At 35.7% G+C, this 18879-nt stretch overlaps 2 protein-coding genes across 3 annotated transcripts in view; one reads left to right on the top strand and one right to left on the bottom strand.

Moving 5' to 3' along the window:
- The first annotated feature begins 433 nt into the window (after nucleotides 1-433).
- zgc:158263 (ceramide kinase family protein) lies at nucleotides 434-14418 on the top strand. The gene is made up of 13 exons (XM_022677110.2): nucleotides 434-907; nucleotides 2215-2310; nucleotides 2969-3121; nucleotides 3750-3878; nucleotides 5123-5186; nucleotides 5428-5573; nucleotides 5708-5782; nucleotides 6457-6609; nucleotides 7598-7703; nucleotides 10726-10829; nucleotides 11446-11642; nucleotides 12767-13113; nucleotides 14168-14418. The coding sequence occupies exons 1-13, from the start codon at nucleotides 781-783 to the stop codon at nucleotides 14280-14282; spliced, it is 1812 nt and encodes a 603-aa protein (XP_022532831.2). The 5' UTR covers nucleotides 434-780; the 3' UTR covers nucleotides 14283-14418.
- Nucleotides 14419-15069: 651 nt separating this feature from the next.
- The window catches only part of LOC103036206 (glucose-6-phosphate 1-dehydrogenase), a 12948-nt gene continuing 9138 nt past the window's right edge, over nucleotides 15070-18879 (bottom strand). Inside the window, exons 13-14 of one of the 2 annotated variants that reach the window (XM_022677108.2) lie at nucleotides 17544-17609; nucleotides 15070-15314 (exon numbers count right to left, since the gene is read on the bottom strand). In XM_022677108.2, coding sequence (XP_022532829.2) covers nucleotides 15194-15314; nucleotides 17544-17609 — 187 coding nt within the window. In that variant the 3' untranslated portion in view covers nucleotides 15070-15193. Of the gene's footprint in view, nucleotides 17610-18879 lie in introns of both variants that reach the window. The other variant, XM_049462699.1, reaches the window with a different exon arrangement.

Below are 18879 nucleotides of genomic sequence, written 5' to 3'. Positions count from 1 at the left end.
AAGTTTTAGGTATATATAATGTGTAATATTTTCATAAAGTATATTCAATTGAAACAGTACTTTTGATATTTTTTTTACAATTAACGTTCTTAAAATGTTCTGTCAAGTTTTCTAAATGTTCCTAGAATGTTTTTATTTAACCTTTATACACATTCTGGTAACCTCCTTGTAAAATCATATTTTAATGTGTATTTTTATCAAGTATATTAAACAGAAAAATACAGAAAAAAACAGAACATACTTTTAAGTTTAAGTTTATATACTTAAATATACTTCCTTTTCACAAGAGGAGCCATGCCATCACATAATATACACACCTGTGACAAACGCCACACCCATTTTCAAGCACAGTCTAACCAATGAGAGCACGGTATGCTAATTCTGGAGAACAGGTGCGCAGCATAACAGGGGTGTGTGGGCGTGGCCTGCGGACTTTCTCTTCTCTTTCTGAGCGCTCGCGCCGCAGGATAGAGAGGTAGACAGGTAGAGAGAGAGGTAGATAGACAGGTAGAGAGGGGGTTAATCTGCAGTGTGGGGTTAAATTTAAGCGGGTGGGGATCAAATATATATTTATATATCTGTACACAGGTTGAAAGGTTATTTGTAGCTGTTTTTAGGTGAATATATTTATATATTTGATTAATTTCTAGAGTTGTAGAATAAATGAGGTCAGTGTTCCACTCTGGTGAGATCAGGACTGATATGTTATCTCGAGATAAACGGTGACTCACTGTATCCGGCTGTGTGTACTGGCTGTATGTGAGAAATGGCGGCCTGGTGATGGAGATAGACTCGGTTCCGGTGGAGTCCAGTGTTTGGGTCGGGAGGAAGCGGTACTGGGCTCTGCTGAGCGGATGGTACTTCAGCTGGACTGAGCTGGATAAGAAGAACAGAGAGAAGAAAACAGGTAGGAAACACCTAGTTTAACATCACCTCCATACAACCCCTGGTAAAAATATATATATAAAATATATATAAAATATATGAAAAATATATTTAAAAAATATATATATATAAATATATATATATAAATATGTTATCAAATGTTTGAAAGTAAAATTTGATCATACTTCTTAAAAAGTACAATATAGTGTATTTAAAAAAATAGCCTACCATGAAGTACACTTTTAGTTTAATGTAATTCAATATACTTCTAAAATACTTATTTCCAAATATATTTTTGTACATTTTTAATTCCAAAGTTTGTTAAAAACAGCTGTTACAGTTGTTGACTTAAAGTGCAATGTATCATGTATCTTTTTAGAAAGTAAATTAAATTCCTACATTGGTAAAATGTTTTAAAATATATATATTGGGGTATTACATTAATATAACAGGTAAAATGTATTTCAATGCTGTGTAATTAAAATTAGGACAAACATAAATATAAATAAATTATAGGATACATTGTTTAATAACACATTTAAATGTCAAACAAAAAAAAATTAAAGTAAATTTGTAACATGCTAAAAATTGTATTACAGTATATGAAAATATATATTTCATTGCCAATGATTCTAAATACTAGAAGTGTGCTACTTACAAAAGACAGGAACAAGAAACGTATATATAATTATTTGTACTATAATGTAAATAGAGCACATATATTTAACATCAATTCTTATTACATTTCTAATATACCTGGTGTATAATAGTATAATGATACAGTTGTAAATCTCATTAAATGTAATATAATTTTACTGTGAGCATATTTAAAATATTAGGGGTTACATACATAAAATAGTATGTTTAAATGGTTTAAATGGTACTTAAGTATATTTAAAATAGTTCCATTTTAGTACAGTTAAGTACACTTAGCACAATTTGAGTAAGACTTTTGTACTATTTTTATACAATTAAAATATAATAAGCACAAAAACAAGAGAATGAAAGTAAGAAGAATGAAAATAAAATTATTTATTTTTCATCAAGATTTTATCATGATTAGTATAGAGTATATACCTTATAGTATCAGTGAGTAGTACACATTGCTTGGAGATACAAGGTTCTAATAAAAAGGCAGAACTGTAGGAACCTGATTAAGCCGTATTTCACTTTTAGTGCTTTCAGTGCTTCCGTTAGAAAGTCTTGGTTTGAGGTTTCACTGTAGTAACGGATGCTTGTGATGAAATCTTGAGTTAATGAGTTAGCGGCTGGTGTTTCGCTTAAGTCTATCAGGTGTCCACGTCTCAAGTGTCCCTGTGTGTGGTTTAGTTTCAGTGCCAATCGGTGAAGTGGTGACGGTGGCAGAGGGCCGGTTGGAGATCCAGCCTCAGAAGAGAGTGGAGGACACGGACCGGGACTTCACCTGTACGTAACTGGTGCTCTTTTCACAGTCCCACTGCTCTTACTAAACACCTGATCAGCTGATCACCAAAGAAAGCTTGTTTGAATGTATAAACACTGATAGGCTACCAATATCAATAACTATTAATATACACTATATAGCCAAAAGTATTCACTCTGTGTGTGTGTACAGTGATAGAAAGCCACCAGTGCAACAATCCAGCTGTAAGATTTCCTCACTTGCTCAGAGCAGGATCAGCGGATGCTGCTTGGTTTGGTTTGGCTAGGTTTGGTTGCCATGAGAACGGTACTTGACTGACTGCATTGTGCCAGGTGTAAAGTTTGGTAGAGGGGGGATAATTAGTGGTATGTTTTTCAGGGTTAAGCTTAGTTAGGCATAGTTTCAGTGAAAGAAACTCTTAATGCTTCAGCAGACCAAGAGATTTTGGATAATTTCACACTTCCAACTTAAGCAAGACAGTTTGGGGATGACCTCTTTTTGTTCCAACATGGCTACTGCACACCAGTAGGATGAGTGGAAGTTTGATGTGAAAGAACTTGACTGGGCTGCACCTGGCCTCAAGTTAATATTCATGCAAAGGCTTTTGGTAATATAATGTGACATTGAGCATCATTTAAACTTAAATTTAACTGTCCTGCATGTCTCTTTGATTTGCCTCAGTGTTCTATGTGAAGCGCAGCAGCAGCAGCAGCAGCGGTGGAGGTGGTGGGAAGGGGCCGTTATGGAGTCTGGGCAGGACCCAGTTCTGCTGCCCAAGCCGGAACCTGAGGGACCAGTGGGTAGCCCAACTCAAAACTGCACTAAAAACTCACTGTAAGTGTGGAGGCACCAGTTTATCTTCCTGTGATTGAATTTTACCATTTGTCTTAAATCTAAAGAAAACCACAGTGAATGACGTAATATTTTATTATTCTAATTATTTATCTTTTTACTTAATTGCTTTACATTGTAGCCTGTCCACTTTTGCTTTTATTCTGAATAATTTTTTTTTAATAATTTCTTCTTACTTTATACTTATATTGTTTGCTTGTTTTTCTAATTAGTTTACCATTTAATTTTAATTGTTTATAAAGTTCCGAATTTTAGCTCAGCTGATTAAAAACTTGATTTTATTTTAATTTAAATGTATTTTTCAGCCTGTTTAAGTTGCAAATGCTCAGCTACATTGGAACTAAGGGTTACCCTTAATATATTACTGAGTGAAAAAAAAGACAACCCTAGTTTAAAGTTTGTCTCTGTGAGAAAGTACAAATCTGATTATGTTCCCCTTTAGAAAATGATTTTTTTTTTTAATATTACACTTGATAACATTCATTCTAGACAGGCCCTCTGCCAACTATATCAATCCGTCGTTGATTTTTCTCATATATTATAGCAATTTTTACATTTCTGACATTATTATGATATTGATAGATCATTATTGCATCCTCTTGTCCTCCAGGCCCCTCTCGCCCTCACAGGTTGCTGGTGTTCATTAACCCCTATGGGGGAAAGAAGAGAGCAAAGGAGATCTATCACTCTATAGCGGCTCCTCTGTTCGAGCTGGCTGGCATCAGCTCTCATGTTGTAGGTAAGCAGCAGAGTGTATGGAGTGTGTGGAGTGTGTGTGTGGAGTGTGTGTGGAGTCTCTGACGTTATCGAGTGTCCCTGAGCGTGGCTCTCAAGTGACCGGCTGTGCCGGATCTTTATTAAGAAAAGCAAAAGGAAAGATAGACAGATAAAAAGGGAAAGGAGAGAAAGACTGATCAATTATTAATCTTTACTGAGTGACCACAGAATACAGGAGCCTAGCATCATTAACACTGTAAAAAAGAATAAAATAAATCTTTTTGTCGTTTGTGAAAATTCACAAAACGGTATGTTTTCCGATACGAGATAACGTTTTTTGGATACTACAGGTGCATCAGGAATTTTTTTTTTTCATGAAAAGTAACTTTATTCCAGTTTTAAAAGTCAAAATCTGAAACTCAAATCGTGTATACATGTATTACAAAAAGTTATATTCTGAGCATTTATTTATTTTATTGTTGATGATTATAAGACTTACAGCCAATGAAAACCCAAAAATCAGTGTCTCAGAAAATTAGAATATTATATAAGACCAATTGGTACTTTTGGCAGTGTGCCAAGTCCTGCTGGAAAATGAAAAAACAATCTGCATGAAATCTGAAAATGAAGTCTCTCCACTCTTCCTCCAGATTTTGCTCCCTTAATTTCCAAATGAAATGTAAAATTTACTGATGATCAGTGATGGTTTGGAGAGACATGTCATCTGCTGGTGTTGATCCACTGCTTGATAAGGATTTCATTTTCCAGCAGAATTTGGCACACTGCCCACACTGCCAAAAAGTAGCAATGGTCTTATATAATATTCTAGTTCCTGAGACACAGATTTTTTGGGTTTTCATTGGCTGTAAGTCTTATAATCATCAACAATAAAAGACACTTAAAATAGATCACTCTGTGTTTAATACATCTATGTAATATATGAGTTTGAACTGAATTACTAAAATAAAGTAACTTTTGAATGATATTATTATTTTTTGAGATGCACCTGTATATAAAGCTGATTTCAGATTCTAAGTAAAGCTGATTTCATATTTTAGATGAAGCTGACTTTTGGTACTAGATGACACTGATTTAAGATTCTAGATGAAGCTGATTTCAGATTCTAGATAAGGCTGATTGCAGACACCAGATAAAGCAGATTTCTGGTACTAAATGAATCTGATTTCAGATTCTAAATGAAGCTGAATTCAGATACTAGATGAAGCTGATTTTGGATTAACATTACCATGTTTTCTGTTGTTTTAGTTACAGAACGAGCCAATCAAGCGAGAGACCACATCCTGAAGAAGGACCTGACAGGGTTTGATGGGTAAGTGATGATGTAATGTCGCCTGTGATGCCTGAAATCAGATCTTAATGCTTATTGTTTGTGTGAAACAGCTTTGGAAGCATGTAAACGGTAACCTGGGCCTCCGTGCTGCTTCATCATAATGCTGTGATTAAACCCTCTTAAGAAACCTGTAGTTCAGCTTTAGCGCTGAAGTCGAGGATTACTGGAGCTTTGAGAGCTGTGTGTTCTACTCTTGTTTGTTTCTTTCCCGTTTCTTCAGTGTGATTTGTGTGGGCGGCGATGGAATGTTCAGCGAGCTCCTGCACGGTGTGATTGGCCGAACGCAGCAGGAGGCGGGGATTTCTGAACATGACCCCACTGTGATGCTGCAGCCATGTGACCTCCACATCGGCATCATTCCAGCAGGTCTTTAAATCAGTCGTATGAGTCTGATGAGTAATTAGTAATAGTGAATAAATGGTGCAGGGAAGTGATTAGACTTGTGTTGTGTACAGATGGGCGTGTCCTGTGTGATTACAGACGTGTTTTATTTTCTACAGGCTCCACAGATTGTGTTTGTTTTGCCACAGTGGGTGTGAACGACCCAGTTACTTCAACACTGCACATCATTATTGGTAAAAAAAAAAAAAATTATTTCATTTTTTTGATGAGACATTAAAAGTCTTAAATCCATTTTCCTACAACATTTCATGTCTAATTGGCATTATTATAAAAAAAAAAATGCTTTTTATAACATTATCCCTAAGCCTACACAACAGGAAGAGTGCTATAATGTGTAATATTGGCACTGCTGTGCTGCGGTTGTAGGCGAGCGAGCACATAGCCTCCTCTGATTGGTCAGAGCTGGCTGTCAAGAGAACAAGAAGTATATATAATGATTCTGCGTTCCAGTGTGTGTATATATATATATATATATATATATATATATATTGGCAGCAGTCAGTGCAGTTTTGTTTTCCTGCAAAATCTTACAGCACGTCATGCTGTTATGGAGATGCGGATTTCAGGATTTCATTTTCCAGCAGGACTTGGCACACTGCCCAAACTGCCAAATGTACCAATTGGTCTTAAATAATATTCTAATTTTCTGAGACACTGATTTTTGGGTTTGCATTGGCTGTAAACCATAATCATCAACAATAAAAGAAGAAACACACGTTTATAATACATCACTCTGTGTTGAATACATCTATATAATATATGAAATGCAAAATTTTTGAACAGATTTTTTAAAATAATATTCTAATTTATTGAGATGCACCTGAATCTCTGCCTCTCTCTCTTTTAGGAGACTCTCAGCCTCTAGATGTGTGTTCTGTTCATCATCAGTCCACTCTGGTGCGGTACTCCGTTTCTCTGGTGGGTTATGGCTTCTATGGTGATGTTCTGGCTGAAAGTGAGAGGCACCGCTGGATGGGACCTCTTAGATACGATTACTCAGGTAATATATCATATATAAACATGACTTTGCTTAAAACCTTGCTTATGATTTTGCTTTAAGTCATTCAATATATTTATTTTAAAAACAAAGAAATAAAACATTAAAGCTGGAACATTTGGGCAAAAGTGTGAACTTAACATGGAAAAGTACATCATTTTAACATTTAAATTAAAATATATGTATATAAATACATACTAAATGTACTATTTTGGAACAACTTACAATATTTCAATTGAAATTAAGCTCTATGTAAAGACAACATGAAAGCATTAGGTTCTGCTTTTGAGTGCTTTTTTGTATAACTTCTCCAAACGTGAGTAGATTTAAGTATATATTTTTTAAGATTATTTTTTAATACACTTGCAGCATATTGTAAATGTACAACTTTGTGTATTGATGCACGTGTTACAGCTTTTTTTGCTAGTGGAAAAAAAACTACACTAAAGTGCATTTTAAGCAGTATTTAATACCACTATATATTTTTTTCTATCAACACAAAGTTTAATATAAAATACACATTAAATATACTTTCTCTGTATTTCCATAAAGTGTATTTTTAAAATATATATATATTTAAGAATTTATGGAATGTGTATTCCATAAAAATACATTATATGGAAATACAGAAAAAGTATATTTAATTTGTAATTTTCTAATGAAGTTTATTAAATAGAAAATATACTTTCAGTATTCTTTAAAAGTTTGATCATTTAAGATTTAGACTTTGTGCAATATCTTAAGTTACTTTGAAAAATCATATTTAAATCCTAGTGTATTTTTCATGTATGTATCAGATATATTTCTTTTCTTGATCTTTGCACATTTCTGTTTTTATGTCGTATAATAATTATAATTGCAGCTTGGTCTCAGTGGGCTTCTCTTTAAAGTCTCATGTTATGTAATGAAGAGATAATGAGGTGAATCTCCTGTTGTGTGTGTGTGTGTGTGTGTGTGTGTGTGTGTGTGTGTGTATCCTCTCTGTGTTCAGGTTGTTTAGTGTATCTGTGCAACAGGAGCTATCAGGGAATAGTGCAGTATCTACCTGCGGACCCTCAGATCAGCAGCCCCAGAGACAACACTCGCTGCCTCTCAGGGTAAAAACACACAAAACACACACGGCTCTGATAAACACGAAGAGAGCACTTCAGTTTCTGAATCAGTTTCTCTGATTTTGCTATTTATAGGTTTATGTTTGAGTAAAATGAACATTGTTGTTTTATTCTATAAACTACAGACAACATTTCTCCTAAATTCCAAATAAATATATTGTCATTTAGAGCATTTATTTACAGAAAATGAGAAATGGCTGAAATAACAAAAAAGATGCAGAGATTTCAGACCTCAAATAATGCAAAGAAAACAAGTTCATATTCATAAAGAGTTTTAAGAGTTCAGAAATAATCAATATTTGGTGGAATAACCCTGGTTTTTAATCACAGTTTTCATGCATGTTAAAGTTAGTAAATTGATTTATATTTGACTTTTTTTTTTTTTTACATATTTTACTATGTTTAATTTGTTGCTGTATATATATATATATATATATATATATATATATATATATATATATATATATATATATATATATATTGATAAATTCACCTAACTACTGTAAAGTACAATGTATCATGTTACTTTTTAGAAAGTAAATTTAATTACTAATACTAATTAAAATATATAAAATATATTTTTATACTCAACAAAGTAAACTAGAAGTGTGCTACTTACAAAAGACAGGAACAAGAAGCATATATATATTTGCACTCTAGTGTAAATATATATCACATATATTTAATATATCAGTTCTTAGTACATATACTCTAATATACCTGGTGTATAATAGTATAATGATACAGTTGTAATATTCATAATTAAATGTATTATAATTTTACTGTAAGCATATTTAAAATATGGGGTCACATACTGTACATGAAGTAGTATAAATGTTTAAATGTGACTTAAGTATATTTAAAATATTTCCATTTTATCACTCTTTAAATATACTGATTAATATTAATGTGGCTACAAGAACACTTTAGTGCACTATAGCATAATAATCTACTTGTTTTTCACTAGGGAAACTAAACTAAAATCACAAATTTACACTAAAACCTTAATGCCAGCAAGTTCATGCACACTTTATAAGAAATTGTATAATGTGTATGATGACCCCACTCAGTCTAAATGCACTAGAGATGCTTTTAAATCCTGGGGGCCCAGGAGAGGGCCCTTCCGGCCCCGGGTGCCCGTTCACAGGGAACAGTGTGTTCATGATGCTCAGTGCTCAGGTAATGTGATCCCTGAGGAAAGTAGAGCGGCCTGTGATGATCACACACTGATGTCATTAGATTGAGATTAATTAAACATTTCCTGTTGAGTGAAACTGCCTGGGAGTGTGAAATATATCAGTGTTCTGTGATGAATGAGCCCAGATATCACTCTGTTACTGTACAGACTCTGATAATCAGTAGCTGGTTTACATGTGTTTAAACTAGTGCTGTTAATGCATAAATAAAATAATGCATTAATCACTTGACCAATTTTCTGTGGTAATGCACTCTTTTACAGAGCCTGGTAATGTGTTAGAGTATATTTTGCAATTTTTTTAAAGGTCACCTTCCGCGAAAATCCGATTTTTCTTGTTTTTTGTGGAATACAGTAGGTCTCTCCGAGTTGAATGTGTACACCTGCACATTAAACTGTTCTGCAGCCCCCATTGTCTGCAGGAGCTAAGCAAAGAAATCCCCCCTCCCCCCCTCCGAAAAACGGGTGAATTTTGAATGATCTTTCTGCCTACGTAGGCAGAAACTCACAGACCAGCCCACCTTGGCTCGAGAAACTCCCAGAGGCGGAGCTGAAGCGACGCAACATCACCGCTCATCAGTTAGGAGGTGGGAGGCAGTGAGCGGCAGAGCGGTGGAGGGGCGTCGCAGTGCTCCTAGCCAATCAGAGGAGAGATATTTGCATGCTGTTTGCATGTATGAATATTCATGAGCAAAGCTGGAATCCGGTCATTTTGGACACACCCCTAAAACAGTCCATTAAAAAAGAGCTATACAGAGACACCTGAGCACTTTTTTTTTTTACAAAAACGGCTCACATGTCATTCATTCATACTAGAGACCACAACTAGACATTTTAAAATGAAAGAAAAAACGACGGAAGGTGAGCTTTAAGCACGTCCCGTTTTTTTTGCTACAAAATCTGAGTCATTTGATTCTGAGTATCTGCCGATACAGAGTAATGCAGTAAAATATATTGTTAAAATGTATTTTTAACTATTATTATAACAATTATATCAAAACAGTACATTTTTTATCACAGAAACAAGTACTAAATAGCCATGTACAGCTGTGAATCCTTACGTGATTACTTGAATTTCTGAATAAATTGGTAATTAAATGTGTTCTGATCTTCATATAAGTCACAACAATAGACAATCATTTATTAAATCCATGTTGTGTTCAATAAATCATGCAAACATATCATTTTGTATAGATTCGTGTGGTATTAGTTTAAGCAGCAGACTGTGTTTGTCTATTGTTGTGACGTAGATGAAGATCCTAGAACAGATTTGACAAGCAATTCATGCAGAAATCCAAGTATATTCAATATATATATTTTTTTTTTGGCCCCTGCCACCCCCCCTAATTTAGCTTTATTAGTGATAATACAAACTTATAGTTTCTGTGGTCATTCTGCATATATTAGATATATATTAAAGATAACAATATAAGCAAAATAACAGGTAAAAAAGGGGTGAGAGAGAAAAAAATAAGAAAGAAAAAAATAAACAGATGAAAAACAAGAAAAAAGCTGAAGACAAAATGATAACATTGCAAAAAAAAGGACAAATATTAATGTTCATAATGTAATGACAATGTCTCAATTCCTTATAAAATAAACATTATTTACAGTATTTTGAAGCTTTACAATTTAGTAATGTCCAATAACATCTTAACTAGTGTCAATAAAAAAAAATCGGTTTTAGACATTATTTAACCATTTAACAATATTTATTACTGTCATAAGTACTGTGTAAGTAAAGTGTTAGCTGTTGTTTTTGTGAACTGGTTATCACTGTGTGTGTGTGTGTGTGTGTGTGTGTGTTTGCAGGTGTAGAGTGTGTTCAGAGAGCACAGAGAGGCTGTTTCCTCACTTCGACAGCAGCAGCTCTATCTACAGCCGACAGATCAGCCAGTACAGCAACGAGGCCAACGGTAACACACACCATACTCCCACACTCACAACTAATAAAAAATATTAAAATCAAATAATAATAATAATAATAGAAAGAAAGATACACTTTCCACAACTTTCAAAACCTCAGACTATGCTGTACAGTGCCTTGATTAAAGTATTTATACCACTATACATGAATATAAAGGACTTTTCTGTACTTTTTTTTACGTTTTACCCACAAATCCGCATTTATTTTATTGATATTGTTTGTATGTGAGAGAACAAGACATAGTAATGTGGTGTATTGCATTTTCCAGCTCCCCCTTTCTCTGTATATTTCTGCCAACTTTGTTAATCTAGAGACTAGACTAGAGAGATTTTTGCCCATTCTTCTTTATTAAACAGCTGAAGCTCAGAGCAGTTTTCATATTTCTTTACAGAAGATCAATGAGATTTAAGTATTTTAGGACTTCGACTCGACCATTTTAGCACATAAATATCTTTTAAATCTCTGATCTAACCCATTAATTATAGCTCCACTGTAGCTCTGGCTGTATGTTTAGGGTCATCGTCTTGCTGGAAGGTCTCAAGTCACAGTGGGATTTGGTGGATGGTGGTACTCACTCTCAGTTCTTCTTCTGCTCATCTTTTTAGGTGAATGGATGAGTGTAGAAGGCAGGTTCAAGTGTGTGTCCCTCACCTGTATGGCCAGTTCATGTCCGCGGAGTCCTGACGGTCTCTCTCCCTCAGCACACCTGGCTGACGGGACAGCTGACCTCATTCTGGTGAGGGACACCCACCCACTGGGTTTCCTCACGTACCTACACCGACACACCACCACCCAGGATCAGGTGAGGACTACAACTTTTTTGTAGTTTTGTGTATTTTGCCGACTGCAGGGAGTGACGAACCTGGCTGGCTGGCTGGCTACTGTCAGTAACTAGTGGCAGGTGGCGCCCCCTTGAGGGGGATTTCTATAGCAAAGTTGATGTACTTTCCTGCATCGACCATCATAGAATTTAAAAGGAAAAAGGATAGTCACACAGTTTGTCGTTGCATTTAATTCATAATCAGTCATTGTCTGGGGGCCCCAGGCAAGTTTGGGGCCCTAAGCAATTGATTAATTTGCTTGCCTGGTTGAGACCATCAATATAATCAATATAATGATATTTTATCGTACTGTTATTAGGCTTGCAACAATTAGTCAACATAATCGATAGTGTAGATTACAAAAATTGTGCTGATTATAAAAAAAATATTTTTGACTAATCAACTAATCAAAAAAATAAATAACAGATTTTAGACCATCAAAATACATATACTAGTGCATCTCAAAAAAATTTAATTTCATTGATAAGTCACTTATTTTATGTGAATATGTGAAATTATACAGTATATTATATAGATGTATTAAACACAGAGTGATCTATTTTAAGCTTTTATTTCTTTTATCGTTGATGATTATGGTTTACAGCCTATGAAAAACAAAAATCAGTGTCTCAGAAAATTTTAATATTGTATAAGACCAGTTGGTACTTTTGTCAGTGTGTGCAGTGTGCCAAGTCCTGCTGGAAAATGAAATCCTCATCTCCATAAAAGTTGTTTTCAGCAGAGGGAAGCATGAAGTGCTTGAAGACTTGATAATAAAACACAGTGGATCAACAGCAGCAGATGACAGACATGACTTTCCAAACCATCACTGATCATCAGTACATTTTACATTTCATTTATAAATCAAGAGAACAGAGTCTGGAGCTCGAGGTCTAGTGTGAAGTTTCCACCAATCAGTGATGGTTTGTTTGGACTGGAGAGATTTCATTTTCCAGCAGGACTTGGAACACTGACCACACTACAGCCAAAAGTACCAATTGGTCTACAATGTAGAATATAAATTAAATACAGAAATAAAGAAAAACGACTTTGGACTTGTGCTGTAATTCTGTGTTAAATGATTCCATGATTCTTTTATTTTCAGTTTGATCTTCCGTTTGTCGAGGTGCATCGTGTGAAGGCGGTGCGCTTTACTCTTCCTCTGGAGGATGAGGAAGTCTGCGAGTATGAGGAAAGTGAAGCTCAGAGCATTCCTGAAGAAGTGCTGGGAGATCCTGAAAAGCCTCCGGTTGATGAAATTGAAAGCTGTAGAGACGGCTCTCAGCATGACCTGGCGGGAAAGCGGCAGGACGAGCCGTGGAACAAAAAGAAAGGAAGGAAGTGGAAGAAGAAGCAGGACTTCTTGTGTGGGCTCTGCTGCAGGAAACCGCCCACAGTATCGGTGTGGAACTGCGACGGCGAGATTCTGCCGTGCACAGAGATCTCCTGCAGGTATGTGCTACGGCTGCAATGCCAATTATTATTATGGTACCCAATAAATGAGTTAAATATTGTATTTGCTATTCCCTTCATTGCTTTAAATTGAAAGCACTGGTATTTAGTGAGTAAATTGTGAGTAAATTGTTGGATTTCATTGTAATGTGAGCTGATTACAGTACCCTCACTCCAGTCCTCCTATCACAGTGTGGGTTTATTAATAAATAGAATACACTGATGGAAATGGAAGTAACATGATGATAAAGTTAAAGCATCACATTACAAAGTGAACCAAAAACACGACCCTACACATGGCACCGGGAGCAGATAGCTTATACATCTACAATCGAGCCTGAAGCGAACCCCAGACCACTGATTTCAGAAAGACCAGAGACCAAAGACTCTGGACCGCTCCAGCGCTATTGGCCAGTTATGAATAATCATTAGTCATTATTTTGGTGTTACCAGGTGGTTGCTATGGTGTTACTGGTGATTTAGTAGTTGAAAACTTTAATTTTATAGTTATTTTAAGACTGTAAATTTGATGAGTGGGTGGTGTACGTGGCCTTCTAAACTGGGGTGAAAATGGCATAAAATTAGATAGAAATAAATGTATATTTAAAGGAAAAAACATCCTAAAACAGTTAATAATAACAATAGACTTCAATAATGCTGTTGCTTTTGAGCTGGTTCCAATCCCAGGTTGTGTAATGCCCCTTCCCACCCTCAGCAGCCGGAGTCTGAGAGAGCACAGTTAAGCCAGCTCTCTCTACATTACATTACATTATGGATATGAAATGACATTGAATGTAATGTAATTCCTAAACAGATGATTATCTACATTTTGATTATATACTCAATTATATACACAGATTATCACCGGATTGGTTAATTTTTGGTATAATTAGTGCTTCAACTTTTATCTAGACACCAATTTATCAAAAATAAATGAATATGTAATGCATAACTCCAGCTTTTATCCCGTGCCCTGTTGCTCAGCACTTTGCATCTCCTGATTTGCATGTTTCCGATCTTGTCACTCGGTCATGGCTGCTGCTTTTGTTCTCAGGGTTCGTGGTCAGCTGGTGCGTCTGTTTGCCAGAGGGATCGAGGAGAAGGGAGGAACGTGGAAATGCCATAAAGGAAGCAGGAACTGTAAAGGCAGATGCGTTCTTCACCCCTGATGAACCTTTTAACCATAAACATGCTGTACTGGTTCTTATTTAAGTAAAAATAATACACTATTAAACTGGTCTCAGTTCTCAAATGATTTAAATAAATACAAATAAAAAAGAAACCATGTACTGTGGACTTACTAAATTATGATTTTCTTTGATTTTACCAAATTGAAAACCTCTGGAATATAATCAAGACGAAGATGGATGATCACAAACCATCAAACCACCAAACTGAACTGCTTGAATCCAAAAGCAGTGTGCAAGACTGGTGGAGGAGGAAAACATGATGCCAAGATGCATGAAAAAAAACTGTGATTTAAAACCAACCAGGGTTATTCCACCAAATATTGATTATTTCTGAACTCTTAAAACTTTTCTTTGCATTATTTGAGGTCTGAAAGCTCTGAATCTTTTTTTGTTATTTCAGCCGTTTCTCATTTTCTGTAAATAAATGATCTAAATGAGAATATTTTTATTTGGAATTTGGGAGAAATGTTGTCTGTAGTTTATAGAATAAAACAACAATGTTCATTTTACTCAAACATAAACCTATAAATAGCAAAATCAAAGAAGCTGATTCAGCAGAGTGTCTTTACTGCTCCTTAATACCTGACTGGTAGAATTCATATATAAGGAAAACTGGATTAGATGCGGAACTGATGCTTTTGGGTATACCCAGTCACCCAGATCGGGAATTGAACCCAGTCTTCCACATGATGTTGTAGCTCACAAGCATGCCGTGGTGTTATCCACTGTGGGCACCACACCAACCACACACAACACTCCAGACATGTCTTTGGAATGAAGCCGCATTTTTATTTCAACCACAGAATTTTGAAGAAGTTGAAATACAAGCAGAAAACAGAAGACAGAAGTACATTCCAGGTTATTCGGTAAAACATGGACAAGCCTGTGATTTAAACACCGAGGGTCACGACTCCACTCGACCTGCTCAATCCTGGAGGCGACAGAACCGCAGACAGACCGCTCTCAGTCCTCTCAGCTGAAGGCGTCGCTCCTCCAGCCTGAGGCAGATACCTGAGAGTGAGAGTCCACAACCAGCAGCAGGGTGAGTGACGGCGGGCCGGGCGACGGGAATGTGGACGGACGGAATGCGGAGCGGCGTCACGCTTTAAAGAGCAGTCTGATTATAAGAGTTGATTCAGAAAATTGTAAATTTTTAAATTTTTATTCGTCTGTGATTCTTTACATTTTTTTTGGCTATTCAGAAATATGTTAGTCACAGCAAAAACTGTAGAGTTGAAATTTCAGGGTTAAACAGCTAAAAGTTAAGATTTTCACTCTAAAAGTGTAATTTTAACTCATTCAGATTTGTGAGTTGTGAAGGGTGTGATTGGAGATGGTTACACCTTCACACTCGTATTCTCAATCGTTTTTTATTATTTTATTTGAATTTTTATTTTTACACAGCCAATTTCTCTTTTTAAACTGCTGCTGATGCTGTAGCATTACCGAGTAGCATCATCACAGCGCTCACGCTCGGTGGAAAGCAAAGCGACTCTGGTGGTTCTGATACATCAGCTCACAGACGCAGCCTTGTGCTGATCCACATCACCCTAGGAGTTTCTGCTGTGTTGTTTTCTTACCTTTGTGTGGAGAAACTTAAAAATTTACAGCTTCAAATTTCACAGGTAACGTGTTTAATCTCAGGTGTGGTCTCTACTGTGAGAGTTTCTCAAAACACACCCACTTCCACTCACCCATACAACCTAAACTAAACTACCACTCAGCCTTTCTCTGCTGCAAGACATAATGATAGAAAATGTAAACATGGGAGTAAGGATGCACTGAAATTAAGGCTAATGATCTACCGTATTTTTCGCACTATAAGGTGCACTTAAATTACTTAAATTTTCTGAAAAATTGGGAAATATAATCTGATGCTCCTTATGTATGAATCATACGCTGAAGTACAGAGTTATACAGGAGTTTCAGTGAAGTTTTCCAGCACTAAGACTGGAGAAGTATTAGCATTAGCCGCTAGTCTCAGTGGAAATCTTTAAAATAAATTAAATTAAAATGTAAATTAACATCCAGCGATTATTTGACTTGTTTTCTTTTAAGAATTACAGTTCTGTTTACTTAACTTAGCTTAGATTTACTGCTGAATTAGAAGCAAAATATGGCGACACCCCTGTTCCTTACTAGTGGATTTTAGGTGCGCCATATAATTTTGCCACTTTTTTCCACCACTGAATGAATTAAATAGCCTAAATTTGAGTTTTAATTTTCAAAGCAAATTTAAAAAACTACATTTAAAACATGTTTATTCAACACTGAACCTTTTTAACATTCCAGCAGACATACCAACAAAGCATAAAATGACTTTAAATAAAATCAAATTTAATATTTGTTGACGTCAATAAAAACGTAATTTTAACATTTGGTACGAATCATTTGGTATTTTTACCGAAAGTGTTTTTTTTTGTTTTTTTTTTGCATTATAATGGTTGCCAAATATTCAGTGCATCCCTACATGGGTAGTGCATCTCTACAAAAAAGTGCCATATACATGTAAAGCATACAACAGAATTATATGTATATACGTACTGTATACATATAATACTAATACTGTCTATCAGTAACAGTAACAGTAAGTGCTTTAGAAGTTTCAGAAAACCAACATAACTCTACAAAATTTGTACAAAACATTGTGCGTATTGCTTTTAACCTCTAAAGCACTGGATACACAAATCAATACTCCTACAAATCAGCCTGCACTACACTACTGCTCTCAGCCAATAGGAAACAGAGGTACAGAAAATAAAGAGAGAATGTTCTTGAATGGAATTATTGAAATAAATCAGCCATCATGCTCTGATTTGGTCGCGGAGAGAAACCCAAAGACGAGTGACCCCTCGTCCAATCACATTCAATCGCATTACATTCAAATAAAGAACAGAAATGAGTAAGACTTGAGGTATTATTGCAGGATAACTAAGACATAATTCATTAAATCATTGGAAAAAGAGGTTCTCTGTTCTCGATTTTCTTTTCACATTAGAGAGAAAAATAATACTGATCATTTTAAGCTTTTCCAACCCATTTTTCACACCTCTGCTGCATGAAATCTGCTGTATGATTAACTCGTTCTCTGATTTCCCCCCCTCACTCTGAACAGAGCCGAGTCGCCGGGCTCCACTCTGCTCGGTGACGGAGAGAATTTCACTTTGATTTTAGAGGAAGGAAAGAAAGAAGCCCAGCAGCCCCGACTGGAGTGTTTACACAGCGTGAGGATTGACCCACTTGTAAGTTCCTCCGTAGCGGAACCCCACCCTCTTCACCAGCTCATCCGCCTCTTTAGGTCCCCGACTGCAGACAGAGCGAAAAACAAGCGTTACCAGCAGAGACACTTAAAGATTCAACATTTAAGATTTAAGATTCTGACAAACTGATGTTATACTAATGTTATACTGATGTTATATTAATTTCAAGCACCCGTACAAACCCTGGAAGGGGCACTGGGTGATGTATGGGTTTAGAGAGGCCAGGGCAAAAGGAAGAGCTGATTGGCTGAGCTGCAACAGCAGCAGTGTGCCTCTGATAGCAAAATGTGAGACCCAGATGGTTGGACATTGTCGGAAGGGGGGCGGTATTATTGATTGACTGATCTGCATATTGTGATGAGTCTGTGTACCAAAGTACACAGAAACATCATCCACACCTATAGCGCAGTTAAACCTGAGAGGGCGCTCCAGAGACAGAAATTACTACAATAAAAGTGTTTTTAAAAGGTTAGGAAATGTTTATAAAAATGTTAAGCAGGACTGGTGTGTTTTATTACTTTAAAGTAACAGCTTTTTCAGCTATTATTGGAAAAAATATGTTTTTAAGACTCAACAAAATGATATCTAATTACCTATATTTTTTTTTATTAACTTTTTTTATTATAAAATGCTTTCATGCATACAGGCTTTTTTACAGGCTAAAAGTCATTTTAGTTCTATTTCTAAAAAGGTTAAACTGTGACTATAACTAAGATGTGAAACTGAACACAAGGGGGAGCCATTACCCCTCAGGTAACAAATATACAGCTCAGGAAAAAAATAAGAGAACACAGTTTCTGAATCAGTTTCTCTGATTTTGCTATTTATAGGTTTATGTTTGAGTAAAATGAACATTGTTGTTTTATTCTATAAACTACAGACAACATTTCTCCCAAATTACAAATAAACATATTCTCATTTAGAGCATTTATTTACAGAAAATGAGAAATGTCTGAAATAATAAAAAAGATGCAGAGCTTTCAGACCTCAAATAAAGTTTTTAATCACAGTTTTTTTTCATGCATCTTGTCATCATGTCCTCCTCCACCAGTCTTACACACTGCTTTTGGATAACTTTATGCTGCTTTACTCCTGGTGCAAAAATTAATTCAAGCAGTTCAGTTTGGTGGTTTGATGGTTTGTGATCATCCATCTTCCTCTTGATTATATTCCAGAGGCTTTCAATTTGGTAAAATCTAAGAAAATCATCATTTTAAGTGCTTTCTTTGTTTTTTCCAGAGCTGTATATTCCAGTTTAAGGCTTGAAGCCTCAGTGAATGTGCTGATATTGCAGCATGTATGTGTCTGAGATGTTC

Source organism: Astyanax mexicanus, chromosome 13 (assembly GCF_023375975.1).
Source record: "Astyanax mexicanus isolate ESR-SI-001 chromosome 13, AstMex3_surface, whole genome shotgun sequence".
NCBI classification, from domain to species: Eukaryota; Metazoa; Chordata; class Actinopteri; order Characiformes; family Acestrorhamphidae; genus Astyanax; species Astyanax mexicanus.
The sequence above is the reverse complement of the archived record's forward strand: the minus strand, read 5'-3'. Positions and strand labels throughout refer to the sequence as shown.

What these genes read in the sequence shown, in the direction of transcription:
- zgc:158263 (XM_022677110.2), top strand. Translation starts at nt 781, where the DNA reads ATGGAGATAGACTCGGTTCCGGTGGAGTCCAGTGTTTGGGTCGGGAGG. An exon ending in AACTGCACTAAAAACTCACT is followed by an intron (nt 3,122 to 3,749) that starts GTAAGTGTGGAG and finishes CTTGTCCTCCAG; the next exon opens with GCCCCTCTCGCCCTCACAGG. An exon ending in TCTTAGATACGATTACTCAG is followed by an intron (nt 6,610 to 7,597) that starts GTAATATATCAT and finishes CTCTGTGTTCAG; the next exon opens with GTTGTTTAGTGTATCTGTGC.